The sequence below is a fragment of the Pimephales promelas genome, chromosome 22, assembly GCF_988280905.1.
Source record: "Pimephales promelas chromosome 22, fPimPro1.hap1.1, whole genome shotgun sequence".
Taxonomy (NCBI): Eukaryota; Metazoa; Chordata; class Actinopteri; order Cypriniformes; family Leuciscidae; genus Pimephales; species Pimephales promelas.
This window is the reverse complement of record NC_142790.1, coordinates 17,035,036-17,055,019: the sequence shown is the minus strand read 5'-3', so window position 1 is coordinate 17,055,019 and position 19,984 is coordinate 17,035,036. Positions and strand designations below refer to the sequence as shown.

The 19,984-nt window shown below is 33.8% G+C and overlaps 1 protein-coding gene across 3 annotated transcripts in view; it reads right to left on the bottom strand.

The window, feature by feature from the left end:
* The window catches only part of fbxo15 (F-box protein 15), a 70,554-nt gene that overhangs the window by 50,168 nt on the left and 402 nt on the right, over window positions 1-19,984 (bottom strand). The window contains exons 2-10 of one of the 3 annotated variants that reach the window (XM_089125476.1): window positions 19,887-19,976; window positions 19,620-19,724; window positions 19,247-19,480; window positions 16,562-16,762; window positions 16,359-16,482; window positions 15,561-15,640; window positions 14,953-15,098; window positions 14,245-14,369; window positions 13,390-14,159 (exon numbers count right to left, since the gene is read on the bottom strand). In XM_089125476.1, the coding sequence (XP_088981602.1) occupies window positions 13,890-14,159; window positions 14,245-14,369; window positions 14,953-15,098; window positions 15,561-15,640; window positions 16,359-16,482; window positions 16,562-16,762; window positions 19,247-19,480; window positions 19,620-19,724; window positions 19,887-19,976 (1,375 nt within the window). In that variant the 3' untranslated portion in view covers window positions 13,390-13,889. Of the gene's footprint in view, window positions 1-13,389; window positions 14,160-14,244; window positions 14,370-14,952; window positions 15,099-15,560; window positions 15,641-16,358; window positions 16,483-16,561; window positions 16,763-19,246; window positions 19,481-19,619; window positions 19,725-19,886; window positions 19,977-19,984 lie in introns of those variants that run through there. The other 2 variants (XM_089125477.1, XM_089125478.1) reach the window with 2 other exon arrangements.

The following is a 19,984-nucleotide window of genomic DNA, read 5'->3' as shown; positions in this document are numbered from 1 at the left end:
TATATCTCATTTCACAACATTCATGCATGTCACCAAAAATCACCAACTCTCACTGAAAATGGCTGACAAATTTGATCTTTTAATAGGTAATCTTCGGTTCAGTGGATAATTAAAAAAGCTCAATTGTATATTTTTTTCCTACTATGGAAGTCAATGAGACCAGAAACTGTCTGTTTAATGATATTCTTCTAAATATCAGAAAATCGGCTGAATGGATTTGGAAACGTGAAACCCAACTGTTTAACTCTGAGGGAGTGGTAAAATGAGCCTATTTGGGAAAAAAAAAAAACGGGAGTATCCCTTTAAAACAATCCTTTGTGTGGTGGAACAAGTAATTCTATATGGTTAGGATCTTAATTCAAACTTTATTTTATTATTTTATTAGTTCATCAACTAATTATGCTAACTCAACTAATTTAAGGTAAAGAGCAGGATACAAATGACTAATAAAATAATATTAACTAATGCTATTTAAAGTGTTGCCATAGACTAAAGATTTTAGTGGTCATTAATTTTATGCAATTAGTCAACTAATCAACATTGCAAGTTTATATTAATTAAATCCTGGATGCATGGAGGAGTATAGCCTATTCCACGCTCAAGCATATGTACAAATCCAAAAAAATTTTTTTTAATAAACTAGTGTTTTCTAAATCAGTGTAGGCTAAAAGTAAATTCTAAAAAGGTTAGAAATACATTTTTAATGGCTAATTAATGCCACAATAATTTGTTTATTTTATAGGCTATTTTATAGGATTTGTTGTGGACCGTAATGTCATCCTCCCATAGAGTTTTTCTATGGGAGGAAAGCGCTTAAGGCGTAATTAAACGCAACGAGTTCATATTCTGGGCTAATCTGCTATTCCAACACTATCTCACGATCAATTCATACGAATTCGACGAATAATTAAAAAGTGCCTAATTCATACTAATTCATACGACCTCACTGGTGCGAATTCGCACGATTTGTCTAAACCCACGTGATGGGTAGGTTTAGGGGCGGGGTGAGGGGTAGGTCATTCGTACAAATTCAAACGAATTGGCCAATTCATAAAATATGTACGATTTAGCAAAATCGTACTAATTCGTGCGAGTGAGTTCGTTTGAATTGTTACGAATTAGACACTTTTTAATCATTCGTCGAATTCGTATGACTTGGTCGTGAGATCGGGTTGGCTATTCTGTAGGCTACATATGCTTTATTAATGGGTGTGTACAAAATTTGATCTTTTAACATGAATGTCCATTGGAGGCATCTTTTTGAACATAGATGATAAAGGCATGATACGCTATATAAAAATGTTATGTGGATAAAGGCATATTTTGTACATGACTGCACATGTCCGTATAAAGCTTAGAAAATTAGTTGTTTTAACGAGATAAAATCTTGTTATTGTGAGAAAAATATGTTGTTTTAACGACATAACATCTTGTTATTATGAGAAAGGATGTCGTTAAAATGGCAGAACATCCCGTTATTACAACATAATTGAGTGGAAAAAATAATATGTATGTGGCAGCAATGCGACACCATATGGACCAGCATATAGGTGCACATTACTAACGCGCTCTTTAAATAAATGCCTCAAAATAGCAACGCGCCAACAATACACCTGAACACACCTTGTTTTCTATTTAGCCACACACAGTGGCTTACAAAACTGATGGCTTACAAATCCTGGAGATTCATGTCAAGGCCAATGAGGAATCGTCTCCCTCCGACTACAGATATGCTGGGTCATTGTTTCTATATTCTATATGGCTCAATGTCACCAAATACTCTAAAAATGAAACATAACATTACAAGTTTAAAGTTCTTCAGCAAAAGCTAAAAATGACTTGAGACTGCTGATTAGCAAACCACATCTTATGAGCTGAGCACTAAAGATCCCTGACTACCTTTTTAATGTAAGTCTACCAAAATGCATTTCCTAAATTGTTTAGCTAAATCGCTTTGAGCTTGTTCCAGTAAATGGCTTTTAGCTTTAGCTGTTATGGTTTTTGGAATAAATGGTACCAAAATCATTACAATGTTAAGCAAATTTAGACCTCACAATCAACATCAACTCCACAACAGCTTGCTAAAGTTCAGAGAAAGTAGTATAACTGGAAATACCTCTATATTACTACTCTGCTTTTTTTTAAACGGTTTATTATTTTTTAATAATAATAAAAATAACAACAACTATTATATGCGTATTTAAAGGCCCAATTTGTAAGAAAATATATTTAAATAAAAAATCCAAAACCACCAGAACAATGTTATATATTTTGTTTACTTGTGTACTTACATTATCCCAAAATAATGCCATTGACTGCATGCCATTAAGCAACACAAGTGATCCAGCTTTTAATATTAAATTTTAATATCAATCTAGCACATATTAAATATTAATTGTGGAGATATTTTATACAAAGTATTTTCAACCTGAATTTTGTTGTGACCTTCTTTGCTTATTAAAATGTTACCCACATTGGTAGTGACAGTCGTTAAATCATGGTATATGGCGGCTGTTATCTGTTCAGCACAACTCTTGAGCGAGGTTAAAAGAACATTACCTCTCAAGGTGCATAACTGCAAGTCATTCGTCATGCTAATATAAAACCTCACTGATCATCCAGCGTGGAGACAGGGCTGAGGGTCTCAGAGTGTGATAGAATCCATTACAATCATTGCAGAGATGTCTCCTCATTATGCACGGGGTGCTCAAACACCACAGAGCATTATTTAAAAAAAAAAAAAAAAAAAAAAAAAAACATCCCACAAGTATCCCACAGCTGAAACTGATCTTTTATATTTTTATAGGACCAGACTCCCTTACAAGAGACCTAATAACATCTAAATGGTCTCAGTAAATGGACAACTTCCCCAATCTCCAAACCTAATCAAGGCATATCAGCCAATGCTGCATTTTCATGCTTTTCAGGGGGGAAAAAATAACATAAATCAAAATGTGTTCACGATTATTACAATCTGTAATGGTAGGAAAACCATTAGCGAGAGATGAGCGCTGCGCTGCAGGAGCTAAGAATGATAAATTAGGTTTGTTTGGATGAAATGTGACAGCATGCTCAAAATCATTTTTTCTTGCTTTGGTAAATTTGTTGAATATTCCAAAATGTATCAGATTGAAATGAAATCTACTATAATAATAACAAAAACAACAACAATAGTAGTAGTAGTGGTAGCAATTATAATTACACATAGTAGTAGTAAATATATATATATATATTTAAAAATGTACAGCAAGACAAAAAAATGTAAACAGGAAATAGGGACCAAAGCACAGTTAGTGCCTGTGTTTGCAACAAATTATTATTATTATTAATATCACCAAATTATTTTTATTTAACTTAATACTAATTAATAATAGATTCCTACATATACTACTACTTCAATGCTGTTGAATATTTAAATATTAACTAACTATAGTTTCTATGTATTCTTTTCTGCTACCCTCACCACTGTTGAGGAGTATCCGCCACTGGAAATCATTAATCACATGAAGGACCATCGTCATGACAACAGCCATCACTTGTTTGGTCACAGATCTGACAGGCTTCTACATACTGTACAATAAGAACCTGGCGAATAAATGGCATTCACTAAAACCATTTTCTCCTCTATTTGTTCAGTGAACATAACCATCACACTCAGAATAAACAAACCATACTGAGCAGACTGTTCACATACAGTACGCTTCTACTATAAACACTGCTTCTTTGAGCATCAAATACTTCCACATTGAGGCGGGCATCCACTGTGCGATTTTCGTCCGATTTTGAGCCGAATTCTGACATATTTTATATGCCTATAATTCATTGGAATCGACCTAAATGTTTTAGACAATTTTTAATGAGGAGTAAGATTATGTAATATTTTATTATCCTCACAGCACGTTGGTTATGTGCTGTGAAAATATTGCGTGGCAAATTAATTATAATAGCGGATCAATTTAATAATAAAATTAGCCTATCGGCCTCCCCTAATTATGATAATACAATAATACTAATAGTAATTAAATGCATAACTTGAAAATGCTAAATCATCTTGATACTGATAGCAGAAGCTTGTTTTGACAATATCCCTGGATACATACATGTACGTAAATAGGCGCAATCCAGGGGGTTATCGCAGATATTACACGTATAGACCATTTTGCAAGATGTAAACAAAACTGGTCCTAAAGCACTTCCTGTTTCAGTTATTTAACACTACATAAAAGTTGGGATAAAATACAACCAACAGATCATATAAAACTGAATCAAAAAGTTAAACAAACATCTTTAAGATTTTTTCTTTACATGTGAAATAAAGAAAACAGTTACAAACTGAAACAGGAAGTGTTTCTGGACCAGTGTTGTTTACATCTTGCAAAATGGTCTATGTGAGCAGTGAAGTCGCAGCTCGACGATCGAACCGTACAGTGTGAGCACATAAATCCTGAACTTTGGCTTTGCATCGCATGCGATTTACTCGTTGAGTGTGAGTAGGTACCTTGCTGAAATCGCACAGACAAATCGCACAGTGTATGCCCGCCTTTAGCTGTACTAAAAGAGGAAATATTTTATGGACATGATTTGTTTATTCAATGTGTGATGATGATGTCTCCCAGGCTTAGCAAAAAAAAACAAAAAAAAAAAAAAAAACAATCTGACCCATAAAAAAAAGTAGTGCAGGGACATTTTCCATAAAGCTCTGGCTCAGCTAATGCACACAAATCAGCTCTGAGCCATAAAACCTCACTCATAACACTAGTAAACACCACAATGTGAGTTGAGGGAATAGTGTGTTCATAGTAGGCCACCAAACCACAAAGCTAGCCATCAATGCATGGCCCTGAATAATGAAAGACTGCTAACGGGAGTCTAAAGCGAATAAAGACACAGCAGGATCATTTCGGAGCATTCCAGCTGACCACAGCATCAATAAATCTGACGTGCCCACCAACACTTCCATTAACTTCCTCATTGGCAGCAGAGGGGAAAAAGGAGCTATGGCAACACGCGCTGACACATAACAAAGGCACAATGTCCAGAGTAGCTGGAATCCAGGATATGATGTGTGTCCCTGCACTCAAACAGATCAATGAGAACTTGCCACAGGCGCAAACCTTTGCACCAAAACAACAGGAACCAACACAACAATTGTTCAATAAACTCTGGTGGCAAGTTGCTCTCGGGTAAAGCCTTCTTCAAAACAGATATGAAAAACTAACAATCAACAGAGAAAATCATATTCATTTCCGTTCTGTCCTTAAATATTACAAATCCAAATTTGTATGTTCTATCTACACAATATCTAAGGTGGCCATATACACAGGTTTGTCTAATAGTTTGTTTGCACCATTTTTATTTGTATTCATTTGGCTGTTGTCAATCAACCAACCAGACAATCAACCAACCAAATCAATAGTCAGTTAGTCAGTCAGGGTACATTTACATGTTGCCGGCTATTTTCACCCTCTCCGTTTTCAAAAATAACATTGCGCACAACTGTTAGTTTTCAGAAAAGTGTTTGTTTACCCGTGTGTATATATGCTGTCAAGAGCAAGAAGTGTAACGAGAAGCTCAAGCCCACGTTAGCCAATCAGAATCCCGAAAATAGCAGCAACAGCTGACCTCAGAGCACTCATTTGTCTCTCCTCCTCGACATGCAACTGCTACTCTGAATGCATCCATGATCACCATATCACTGTAAAAAAATCCTAATTTCACAGAAAATAACTGTGATTTTTTGAAGACCATTTTCTTTCATTTTAAATTGTAGTCAAAACACTGTAAAATTACAAATAATATTCTACAAAATAAAAATGCAGCTGATATTTTAGGTATTGTTACATTAAAGACAAATTCCAGTCATTCATATTATTTTACAGGAATTGATAGTATTTTTCATACAGTATTTTTCTGTTTTCTTAAATTACATAAAACTGTATATAAAATTGCAAATAGAATCGGTAATTAAATGGTAACAAAACAGTTAAATGATTACAGCTAAAAAACTGTAACATTAAAGTAAAACGTCATAAATTAAATAAACTGAAAACACTGTTATTTAAAGGTATTTCCTGCATTATTATGATCAAATACCTTTGTTGTAAAAAAAAAAATCATAAAAAAGGTCAAGTAACTGGCAGCAAATGCTGCCAAACAAAAACCATAAAATTAAAGGAAAATATTCTATTTTTAATAAATTATTTCACAGCTATTTCCTGCATTATTATGATAAAATACCTTCATTGAAAAAAAGGGTCAAATGACTGGCAGCTATGGCTTCCAAACAAAAACCATTAAATTAAAGTAAAATATGTTCATTTAAATAAAGTGCAAAAAACTTTAACAGAAATTTGATATCACCATGATTGAGATCAGTGTTTGCTTTAGTTGGGTTCTTGACCTTTATTAACCTTTATTATGTACTATTAATTTTTCTCTGGCTGCTTTAACTATGTATTCAAAATACATTTGTTATAGCATTGAAAGCAGGAGAAAATATCAGCTGATGTTGGTCATTTATTGGTGATGTTATGGTCATCATATGGTGACCTGATTCACTGATATGACAGAGAAATACCCGAGTGTATCTGTTGAAATTACATTATAAATAGGCATGCTTAAGTTTTAGATAACATCTATGATTGTCGTACTTTTACACATGAACCTTGGAATATTGAAATAATATTTTTCTAATCTGAAATTTAAGAAAACTATCTCTTATAAAGAAAATGTTTAAGCTGTTTTTTAAGGAGTATGACATCAATAATCAACATATGAATCTCGACAATGGTGACAATCAACAAAGCCTTTATGTAACTTTATAGTAGTTCAGAGTTGATCACCATTGTAGTGATTCATACGCTGATTCTTGATGTCTGTGTGAGTCTATATGATTCTGTCAAAACATTTTCTGTATTATGACTTGATAAAATCTTAGTATCACAGCACTGCATGATCTTCTATAAAAGTATTGGCTTTCAAAATTAACAACTAATATTTAACGAATTAATCAGATATTACACTCTTCAGGTGATATCAATAAAGCATTCAAGTACATGATGACTAACTGTTTGTGCAATCAATCAATCAATCAATCAATCAGTCAATCAACATACAGAATGTACATATATAAAAATATAAATCCATACCATGAATATTCTTTTAATTTAAAGCCGTTTAGTGATGGCACAGTTGACATTGTAATTACTGGACAAATTAGTGTGCAACTGCAATCCCATGGGAGTGGAAAGTCCTGCAGGTGATCTACTAACAACACGCAAATGAACACAGACAAAGACATGTCAAGCACAAAATAGGTGAAGACGTTATCATTTTTCAGCATTAAATAATACCACACATACTAGTTAACTGACCACAAGCCTCAAATTTGGTGTTTGAAAGGGAATCTCCCTCAAATGCATATGTGTCCATACCTTTTCATCATCATTTTTCACTGTATATCTTTGGAAAAATCCTGACAGTATTTATTACTGCCAAAAATAGTGTTAAAGTCTAGCTCTTAGTAAATTAATCCTTATTACATTGCTGTCTGAATCATTTGCACTCCATCTAGCCATTTTTAATGCAAGAATGCTTTTACAAACAGTCATCTTTGGATTGGGGTATGAAGGTTTTATTTTCCGTAAAGTCGCTTTGGAACAATATTTATTGTGAAAAGCTCTATTTAAATAAAACTGACTCGACTTGACAAGGGGTCTCGCTATTGCAATCCATATAATGCACATTACACCGACAACATATCTGCATCTCCAGGCCTGAGCGGAGCAGAAAGCATAAAGTCTTTTCAGTCAGCAAACTCACTGGATTTTCACAATTTACCCGGAGCAAAGAGAACTCTTAAGACCAACAACGGGAGGCCAAGTGAAGTAACATAAAAAACAAACATAAAAGAAATGCCTAATTATCACTGTAAACGGATTACACAGAAATGGGAGTTAAATGCTTTTAAACACTTCTGGAACAAAGTCATCACATTGATATATATTTTTTTCCATTTCAGAATTAACATATGAATAAAACGGTTTTCAATTCTAATGAAGCAATCTTTCATGACGGATTATACTCAAAGTCTGTTATCAACGCAGAACAATTTTCTTTTCTTTTTTTCTTTTTTTTTTTTTGTCAGCCACATACAGTACAAATGAAATACTTGTCAGAAAGTATTTGTACATTAAAGCAAAAGTAAAATTCATATTAACCCGGCCTAAGCCAGCAGTAGGCCTAATTAACATTGGACCTTACACAAGTTTTGGGGTCAGTTAGGTTTTTTAAAAGAAATTAACCCTTTTATTCAGCAACGATGCATTAAACTGTCAAATATTAAGGGCCAGATTTAATAACATCCAGCCCTTTTAAACTTGCCGGGGCAGTGACAAGCGCCTCTCACTGCTCTGCTCCTCCAATTCTGCTGCTTTCAGTTACGTCATGCGCGTTGACGTGGAAACGCGTTGGCCTAGTGCTTTATTTCCCTCTCAGCTACTATAGTTTTTCAAGATGGCGGAACTACATGGAAGCCTCCGTGGACTTACCCGTCCCATGTATATAAAGATAATAAATTCTTTGTTTTGTTAAATTCTATTATAAGTCAGATAATTGGCAGAGGTATTAGTACACCATTGAGGACATATTTATGAATAAAAATATTGATTTAAAAAAAAAAATACATAAAAAGTACACATTGTCCCTTTAAGAAGAACAACTGTTTTAAACATTGTTAATAATAAGAAATGTTTCCTGAGCAACACATGAGCATATTAGAATCATTTCTGAAGGATCATGTGACACTGAAGGGAGTAATGATGCTGCAAATTCAGCTTTGCCATCACAGAATTAAATTATATTTTAAACTATATTGAAATAGGAAATGATTGGTTTAATTTGTAATAACATTTGACATAACTGTTTTTAACACCGAAATTCAGCCTTGGAGAGCGCAAGAGCCATCTTTGAAAAAATATTTTAAAAATGTTTAATTAATTTGGATTTTTTTTTTTTTCAGTTTGAATGAATGATTCAATGACTCACTTATTAAAGACTTCACTTATTTCATTACTGGAGAAATTTGTGCTTAGTTTTAAGAAATATTTGTCACTGAATGATTTAATGACAAATATATTTTTAATCACTTGTTACCACAGTTCCGCTGTGATTGCACTTTAATAGACATAGAAAAAGTTTAATAGACATTGCCGAATCGGTGTCATTCAGGAATAAGGCTAGCCTGGCTGCGCCCTCCTATGCACTTCCGCTCAATTTCATTTTCCTATGTAGAAATTAAATGTACTACAGTCTGGTTGAACCAAGCTAGAATAAGGCGACGTGGTTGTTTGAACCGAGATCGTCTTTTAATCATAATCACGCAGCTCTACAATGTAGTCAGTCCAGTTGAAAAACAAACCAGTTCCAGTCTAGTAAACAGGCCTAACCAAACATAAAGGTCAAAGTCCAAACTCTGGTCAAAAATACAGATAGCAATGCATTGAGGGGCTTACCTGCCAACCAAACTATTGAGTTATTTATAGATGTATTTCCCTATTATTGTGCTACTAAATGAGCAGTATAAGAATGTCTTCGCTTAAATGGCAGTGCGGAGCTGTGTCACACAGTGAAGGCTGCGGCCTCGTTAGCATGTGACCCCGGTTTGGGATGACAGAGAATTAATTGTTGCAACAAGGTCCCGCCAGATCGGAGTTAAATGTTAATCAGGGGGGCGAGAACACCGCCAAGTTGCGGCAAAATGCCACTGGGAGTTTTCAGCAGCATGTTAATAAAATAATGTGATTAAAAAAAAAAATCATACTGTGTGGGCTAAAAAGGATGAACAAATTCATTTTAAGCATAACTATTTATTTATTTTGTCTTTTTTGGGGGGGTGGGGGCAGCAGTAAAAGACGGGTCAGTCATTAGAGATGCCATTAAATGCTAGAACGACAGCAGTTTTAATTCCAAAGATCACAAAAAGTTCATTTAGTAATCTGCTTCCTAACTGATTTAGTGCACACGATAACAGGAAGCATCATTTTATCTGTAAATGTCACAAATGGCTTTCTGACCACATTTTAATCATTTATACTTCATATAGGCTACTTCATTCCCAGAAGAGTCTCTTTTTTTTTTTTGTGAACAATTTTTTATTTTTATTTTGTATTTGCTTTCATATTAACAAACAGAAGAGAGCCCAGAAGAGTCTCTTGATGCAAAAATGTAATAAGTAATACTTCATCAGTCTTCTAGTCTCAGCTCACCAATATCTAAAAATTGTTTTTGTTAATTAATATGGATGCGGTTCAATAAATGAGAGTCTATGAAATGAGATCAGAGATTAATTACACTAGTCTGCCATCTACTGGAAAGATGCATAACCATTTAGTGGTTTATTTATATATATTTTTTTTTCATTTTGATACCAATTTTGTGTAAAAATGTCATCACATGTGGCTGAAATAGTTAGGTAGGTATACATCTCACTGAAGGCATATCCAGCATTCATGAATCAATCACATTTTAGCAACCACAACAATTATTTACTCAATATTGTCTCTGTAAATCAAATACAGTCCATTACCATTTAATATTGTGTTGTAGGGCTTTTCTACAGTATAGCATCCACTTGCCTTTTTCGTTATAGTTATTATTTGTGCCTCATTTTTTGGATTTACAGATCTAGCAGGTGTTTTATGACTTTTAAAAACTATATTACCGGATGAATAAACTGTTTTTACTACACTCAAATGTGCCTCGGGTCGGCTTTATTATAGCTGCATTGCACTGTTGTTCATACTGCGGTACAATAAACCATTGAAATATTGGGGCAACATAAGGGGTATTAACCTTCAGGCAAACCTTTAATACAGCCTCAGTCATGACAAGAAGCCAATTCATTTGAGCCTAGAGGGAATGGATTTGGATCAGAGTCATGACAGAAAATATGTTGGGGGGGAAAAAAGTAGTTTTCAAGGTTAGCTTGACCTCTGAAGGGGAAAAAACCCACAGTGCTAGGCAATCTTATTAAAGCACTATCCAGTTTTTTTTTTGTTTTTTTACATCAGTCTCTGCAGCCAACCATATATTATAACACGCGCCTCTGATTACTGACCTAAGCGAAACTTCATTCTGACTCTGGAATTGTGTCAAATGCCTGCAATAAAGAGCAATGTCATGATTATACCTCACTCAAATGTCTTATGCAAGGAATGCTGAGACTGCACAATAACAACATTATGCAGAATACAATCATTTCCAGGGTTTTGCTGCCAAATGAACATCGCTACGCTATATAAGTCACAGCATGTTTTCATCTTATGAAATCAAAATATTGTTCACGGAGTCGCACGCTAAAATTCCATTACGTGCACTTACTGTCCTCTGTGTTATGGAACGATACATCTTCAAGTCAAGCACTACAACAGACATTTTATGGACTATTACATTTGCATAAACAATGCAGCGGAGATTTAAAGTGTAACTTGATGCTGACAAAAGAACATAATCTACCTCTAGGGCATAGAAATGTCTATTGCCTATGAATAATATAGTGAAATCAACTGCTTGGCGTACAAGAATTCTGCTCTGTTCCACGGTGAGAAACACTCTGACAGTAGACTAATGCAGGACCGAACATAACTATCCATTATGTAATTTAGAAATAAGTGTAATGGGAAAAAAACATGTCATTCCTGATGAAGATTAAATGGAAAATCAAATGAAATGGATTCAGCGCCTTTGGCTTTGACATGCTCATGAATAAACATACAAACAAACACTGATCAACATCACTATAATAAACCAAGTTGACTATGTCAATACAATAAAACGTTTTAATAAGATTCATCCACTTATGACTAGGTGACAAGGATATTAACTTAATATACAGTTTATTGTTCAATTAAATTTGGGAAACCTGTTTAATTGTTCATGGGTTTTACTTTTTAGCATTTAATATATAACTAAATTTGCTATTTTAGATTCTCCAGCTTCCATCATTATTTTCTGTTACCAGTCATCCACCAATTTGTCATTTTTGATCATCAATGAATTATGACATTAGTTTTCATTATTAATCGTCTTGCAGTTCAGATCACAGCTAAAAGAGTTTATTTCACAAAAGGACTTGGCCTAGATTACTGTAATTATATCTATCCACGCCTGTCTGAATCTCATCTCCAGATGGTTCAGAACACGCCAGTGAGATTTATATATCTCCTCTGTTAGAATCCAATTACATATTACAAATAGAATCAAAATTGATTTTAAGATTTTGCTTTTAGTTATAAAGAATGCCCGGTTTTTATCCACAATATATTTGTGAACTCCTTCATCCATACTTTATAAAAATTTGTATCGCACGCATTAAGCAATGAAAAAGTAATTGTGACCCTTTTTATCCCGCAGATATGACTTTTTTTCTCAGTATTGTGAGTTTATAACTCGCCCTTCTGACTTCATAACTCACAATTGTGAAAAACTTAGTTGTGAGATATAAAATCATTTATATAATAATATAATAATCATATAATTTTTTAAAAATATTTTATAACTAACAAGTATGAAAAACAATAAAAAAGTAATTGAGACTTCTTTTGTTTATATCTCAAGAAAAAAAGTATAAATTCACAATTGTGAGAAAAGATTTGAGTTTATCTCTTGGGTGGGTTTATGTCTTGTTTATGTCTTGTGTGCGTCTATATATATATATATATATATATATATATATATATATATGCGAATTAGTCAGAATTAAACTCAATTGCGAATTATAAAGTCATAATTGCAATTCTGACTTTTTAACCTTGAAATTTTCACTTTTTTCTCCAAATTGCGAGACATAAAGTTGGAATTGCAAGTTATAAAGTCAGAATTGTGCGGTATAAACTTATAATTGCAAGGGAAAAAGTAAGAATTGCGAGAAATAAACACAGTTGCAAAAAAAAAAGAGTTATATATATATATATATATATATTAAATCAAACTTTTTTTCTTTTAAGTATATAACTCGCAATTCTGAGAAAATAAAAATAACAATTGCGAGTTTAAAAAGTCAGAATTAAACTCACAATTAAATTGCAAGAAAAAAACTTGTCATTTTTTAAAAAAAAATAACTCACAAATGACTTTATAACTTGCAATTGCAAGTTTATGTCTCACAATTCTGACCTTTTTTTATCTCACAATTGCAGGTTTATATCTCACAAATCTGATTTTCTTTCTCACACTTATGAGTTTATATATCAAAATTCTTTTTTCTTTGCAATTACAAGTTTATTTATTTTCTAATTCTGAATTTTAACCTCACAAATCTCACATTTCTTCTCAGAATTGAGACAAACCTTGCAGTTGTGAGAAAAAAAGTCAGAATTGCAAGAAATAAACTTATAAAAAAGTCACTATTACCTTTATTTATTTTGTATTCTGTGGTTAAAACAAGCTTCCATAATACTCTGCCCCCAGGTCATGCAATCAGCTTCCTTCTGTCGCACTCATGCTGTAAAGGAGATTTCTCAGTTCTGGAACGGCTTCCCTGCTCACATCACATCATCCTCCTCCACTGGCACTTTTAAATCCAGCTTAAACGTCCCCTTTTATTCTTTAGCTTTTGATTCCATGCAACATTTTTTTTTCTTTCTATTATCTAAATGTTATCTGACGACATGAAAATCTCTCTTTATGCGACAGGCTGATTTTTATATCCTTAAAATGTAATGATACATGAAAATGTACATTAAAATATTTGGTGATAGAGTGTATACAAACATTTCCTAAAAAAAAAAATAGTTATTACTGGTTTAAATCACTGACAGGTTTGTAGCTGCCCTGCTCATTCTTAAGTCAAATATACTTCAACGGCCAATGAGAAATGGCATGAGAAGGCTTCAATAATCTCTCCCAAAGTGCTTATTCACTTTGGCGACAGAAATGTAAATCATTAGATTAACCAAAAAATACTGTTGCTTATACTCTATCTGCTTCAGCCCCATCTCCACCCTCCCCTCTGAGTCTTGATATACGATGGAGAATCTCTCGCCATCATAATCGTACGATACCGTGTCCTGATTTGCTTTAGTCATGACAACAGGTGCACTCACACACCAAAAAGGCTGCCTGGCTTCATCCCATAGAGTGAGGTTGATCATGCAACAGTCCTGAAGACACCAATTAGACCATGAAAATCCTTACATAAGTTTTGAAATAAAAAAAAAATAATGATAAAGTGTGGTGATAATGTACCTTGATAGTTCCATGTAAAGCTTCAGTCCTCCAAGGCAAGCTGACATCTCCAACTAGATGAGTATTTAGGGATCCGTTATTCTCACTGATCACTTCCAGTGGTAGATAACCATCAGAAATCTGATCTGGAGAGTAAAACAGAGGTATTATGCACTATGGTACTTTGTTACCAAAGATAAAATTTGCAGTGTCCCCCAAAAATAAATACGGACAGATTTACAAAACCGGGCAAATTAGTTTGAGACAATTGAGCTGCTTAATATTATTGATATTATTAATATTATTTTTGATGTTTTCAAAGAATCCTGAGTATTTCAACTTTCTGAAGACCTTTTAGGATGGACATACTGTATATCAATTAATGATACATTAGGAATATATGTGATATACACTGTAAGATTTTTTTTTTTAATCAAATATTTGTAAAGAATAGTATTTGAGCATCAATACATGTTGAAAAACTGATACTTCAGGAGGGTAAAAACAATTTTCAATTGTTGAATTTTGCTAAAAGCAGGATAACATCGAAATCTGTGAGATTCTAGCGCCATCTACTGTCAAGCATATGATACCATCAACTGTTAAGTCTTCTCAGTGTAGAATATGCCAACAGTGCAATCATGAGTTTATAAGGAGGTTATCATTCATTTTTATCATCAATTTGATTTTGATCTCTTTTTTTCTAATTATATACATTGCACAATTTACCTCTCCTGCAAAACAGCTGGGAAAAGCGGTCAGACATGACGACTCTCGCTGTATTGTGCAGTTCAATGTAAGCAGTGTATCCATGGAGACCATACTCTGGGTCCACATCATCAAACAAAGCACTGACTCCGGTTGCTGCACTTGGGCTAGCGGTATGAAAGAGAGATAAGGAAGGAAAAGAAAGACATTAACTGCAAAGTGGGTGTGAGTGCATCTTTTCACACTAAGGACTGTAGCGACAGAATGGCAGTAATGGCAGTAATAGAGGTATAAGAACTGATGAGTCAGGCCTGTACACAGTACCGAGATTCACCAGAAGATGGAGTTCTTACACCACCAAACTATACTGATGGTGATACATTACTGACATTTAGGTTCTGACTTACACAAACAGATCTGTGATTAAAAAAGGGAGAGCACTGCTCTTGACCAATTGACCACAGGGATTCAGCAAATTGAAATACACACCAAAGTTGAAGAATAATTTTACAAAAGGTAAATGACAATGCCATTAAAAGGGGATCATGCAAATAGACTTTTGAAAACACAGAAGAAGAAGAAAAAATGCAAATGAGAAAACCGATAAGAGGAAATAAAGGCATACGTACCTATTAGACACATGAAGACTTCTTTCTACAAGTCTGTGATTGTGCAAGTTCACTATGACAAAAGCAATTCCACATTGGTCCTGTATAAGCACAGAGTGGTTGCATTATCAATAAATTATTATTATTATTTTTTCTAATAGAAAAAACATTATTAATACTACTACTACTGCTCCTGCTGCTAACAATATTAATAATAATCATAATAACAATGGCATATACTTAAAGAGTAAGTATAGCGTTTGTACGATTTTTAAATGTTATTGAAAGAAATCTCTTATACTCACAAAGGCTTTATTTATTCGATCGAAAATAAAGTAACATTGTGAAATATTATTACAATACAAAATATCTGTTTTCTATTTTTAAAATACTAAAAACACGTTTTATTTATTTCTGTGATGGAAATCCAGAATTTTCAGCATCAGTGAAGTCTTCGGTGTCAAGATTTTAATATGCTCACTTAATGTTTAGGAAACATTTCTTATTATAAATGTTTAAAACAGTGGTGATGCTTGCTATTTGTGTGGAAATCATGAAACATTTTTTTCTCAAGATTATTTAATCTTGAAAAAACTGCCTTTAAGAGAAATGTACAAAAAATTAATAATCTCAATCAATTCATAGATTAAAAGCATTAAAAAAGAGCTCATCCAAAATGTCAAAACATCAAGACAAATAAATAAGGCAAAAAAAAAAAAAAGATATGCCTGAACAAAAAATACATTTGATTGGCACTCAGCCACTGGACAAAATATATGTTTGTTCCAAAATGTACTCAATTCTAGAATTGGACAATACCTGCCAGAATCCCAAAGTGACACCCTGTCCAACATACAGCATCTTGACGATCTTGTCTGCAACACACAACTCGCTGTGTTCTCCTTGAAGCTTTATTTTGGACATATCCGTTTTCCAGCCTGGCCTGAAAGACACAAGCAACTACATCACTCACTTAAGTTGGAAAACAAGGTGTATCTTTATATTTTCGGCATTTACCCCACCTGTACGGAGCAGGACAATGGAGGGGCACCCGCGACACTCCACAAAGCTCAAGCGAGGTGAGCTGGTTGAAAGAAGGCCAACTGACAGCGCCCCAGAACACAAAAACAGCCGTACTGCTGAAGAAGGCATGGGACTGCTCAAAGGTGCTCCGCCGTCCTCTTCCATCAGTCACTGTGATCTCCCATGTAATGCACAGACTCCTGCCAGACACACATGACACAAACCCCATCTGACACCTCAGCTCTCAGAGCATTTAAGGGCAATGCCTTTTTTGAAGAAAAAGAAGTGGGGAATTTTATAAGATAAAAACTTCAAACGTAAACACATAAAATACATTACTGACATAAGTAATGTTTAATCTGGGTATTGTTCCTGTAAAGAAACCTTGAACATCCCTTGAACTACAAAAAATGTATAATGTTGAAACATTACTCTAAAAGATAACATAATAATAAAAATAATCGTTGAAAGAAATCAAAATCGACCCACATGATCTTATTCCTAAATGACTACTATTCCCTGTACTCTATCTATTAAACCTTTGACAAACTTATCCCAGAACATTCAGATTTCCCTTGGTGCCGCTGCTGACCCAGAAAGAGCAGTTGTCATGTGTAGGTATGAAACAGCTTCACAAACAATATTTTCAAACAGTTTGATTATTTCTGTCTTACAATAATTCAAATGAACCACAGAAGAACTGGGATTAAAGTTTATAGTTCCATATAAACACTGATGTCTACGGTAGCGATCAAAATAGACTAGATCACCATTTAAAGTAACTTAAGGCTTCAAATAAAGATTGTATAAATTACATCGACTTCGACTTTTACAAAGTGACAGTTTAGAAATGTCATTCTTTTAAAAAATGTGTTAAATAATCCTGATCCATCTATTAATGAAACAAGTCTTTTTTCAGTGAGTCATTGAATCTTTTTTATTACTATTATTCCTTATATTATTCAGTCGAAACACTAAATAACCAAGCCGTTTGGATTTTCTGAGCCATATGATGTCATATTGCTCATGCTCCGACCTATTTCCGCCCTCAGCCTTTTGTATACTGTTTATATATACTATATATATTTTTCAATTTTAAGTCAATTTTACTCATTTTAGAGATGTTAAATTTAAATAGGAAATCTAAATACATTGAAATAAGGTGGAGAATCCAAGGCTGCTTACATAATAATAATAATAATAATAATAAATAAGCTGTATCTAGTTTTCCTGTAATCAAATCCTGAGGATCCTTAAAAATTAGGGCTGTCAAACGATTAATCGAATCCAAAATAAAAGTTTGTGTTTACATAATAGCTATATGTGGGTGCACTGTGTATAATTATATATATATATATATATATATATATATATATATATATATATATATATATACACACACACACACGCATGCTTGTACATATTTAAGAAATATTTTCATGTATTTGCTGTACATATATTATATATAAATATAAATATTTTATATAATAATATTTATTTTCTTAAATATTCATGGTTGTGTATTTATATATGTACAAAATAATTATACACAGTGCACCCACACATATTATGTAAACAAAAACTTAAAAAAATATACATTTACTTGAGAATCAAAACTGTGATGATAGTGAAACATGAAAGATAAAGGTTAGTTTGGTTAATTGGGAAACAAACAAAAATACTGATTATTGGTTTGTTTTATTAGTGCCATTAACCTAATTAAGAGCAGGGAAATATTTGTTTGCCAATATACAAGCAATGAATGACATGAATTCAGAAAGAAACAGGGCATTAGATTGGGGAAATACTTCATATGATGCATCATGTGTGGGCACTGGCACCATACGATATCAATTAATGCTGTAAAACAAGATACAAGCTGAGTCCCAGAAAGATTAATAGCTGTTGTTTGTGTCTGAAAGTCAGTGGAGATGATTATTACCGAAGTAAATCTCATCCTCCAGTGTCTTTGTAACTGAGGAACCTATGGGGATTTGTCTGGGCAAGAGGTAGAGGCCAAGCAATTTATTTTTACAATTCACCCAGCCTTTCTGAGGGGACCACAATTATTTTCATTCCCCCTGTATACCGCACGCTCTTTGAGTCGAAAAATTGAGTGGCCCGGCAGCTCTAATCAGAGGTTAAGACAACAGCATGCCGTGGCCTGCAGATCATCAAGCGTGTTTCCGTATCCCATCGCCCAGGAGCACAGAGCAAATCTAAGACGCTGACTCTCACACTCACCTTTAATAAGCCCGGACACTGCAGGAGGGAAAAACACACCTTGACATAAAGTAGATTTGATGGGGAAAATGCCATCTTCAACAGATCAGGTCACAACAAAGATATTATTTTGACTACAAAGTCTTGTTGCATATTATCTAATGTAGGGATATACCGAAAGGCAGTTGAAAGAAAAAAAAAAAATCAAAACAACTAGAAATGCAGAAACTGCAACTAAACTTAGTTAATGTGTACAAATTTATATGCAGAGACATTCAGATTACATGTCACCATGACAAACCAATGATATCCTTGTATTTAAGAAAGGATAGAATAACCAAAATAATGTAAAAGGGATTAATAGACACTGATTTTAAGATCAGTCTCTTATAACCCATTTATATAATCAACACATTTGTGAACATATGAACTAACTAAATATAAAAGCCACAGTCTCTAACCTTAGGACTTCCTCTGTGTGACGCGGCAGTCCTGAATAAGGGTCGATGCGCTGAAGTTTTTTTCTCCACTTGTTTACATTCAGGCCAGCAATTTCTTTGAAGAATGTGTTTCTCCAGTATCCCTTTGGCCTCTCCTGCAAACCTACCAGGCCAAGATCACGCATCATATGACCTTCTTGGTTGGCTTTCTTCTTTTTGGCATGTTCACGTATGTAAAACTGATACCACACAGAACTGCAGGGACATCAGAATGAGAAGAAAATGAGTTTAATCTTTCTGCTTTAAAAGAGACCCCCCCCCCCCCCAAAAAAAAAATAAAAATAAACTAAATTAAATTAAATAAATGGTCTGAAAAAAAAAAAAAATCACTCACTTGTTGTTTGATAGTTCATGGAAGAGCTTGTTGACAAAACTAATGCAGAAAAGAGATCCAGCATCCAAGTATGAGAGAATCCTAAGAATGATCTCTGGCGGCATCCTATTTTAAGACAGATTAAAATAAATAAATAAATAAATAAATAAATAGATAGATAGATAGATAGATAGATAGATAGATAGATAGATAGATAGATAGATAGATAGATAGATAGATAGATAGATAGATAGATAGAAATCATAAAGTTACCAACGCAAAACTTGCCTTTCTAAGGAGTTTCCACAAGCCTTTACTCTGCGTTTGGGTGCCATTCTGTGGACTGATGGGTGTTGTACAGCCAATTTTGTTTGTCTGCTGAGAAT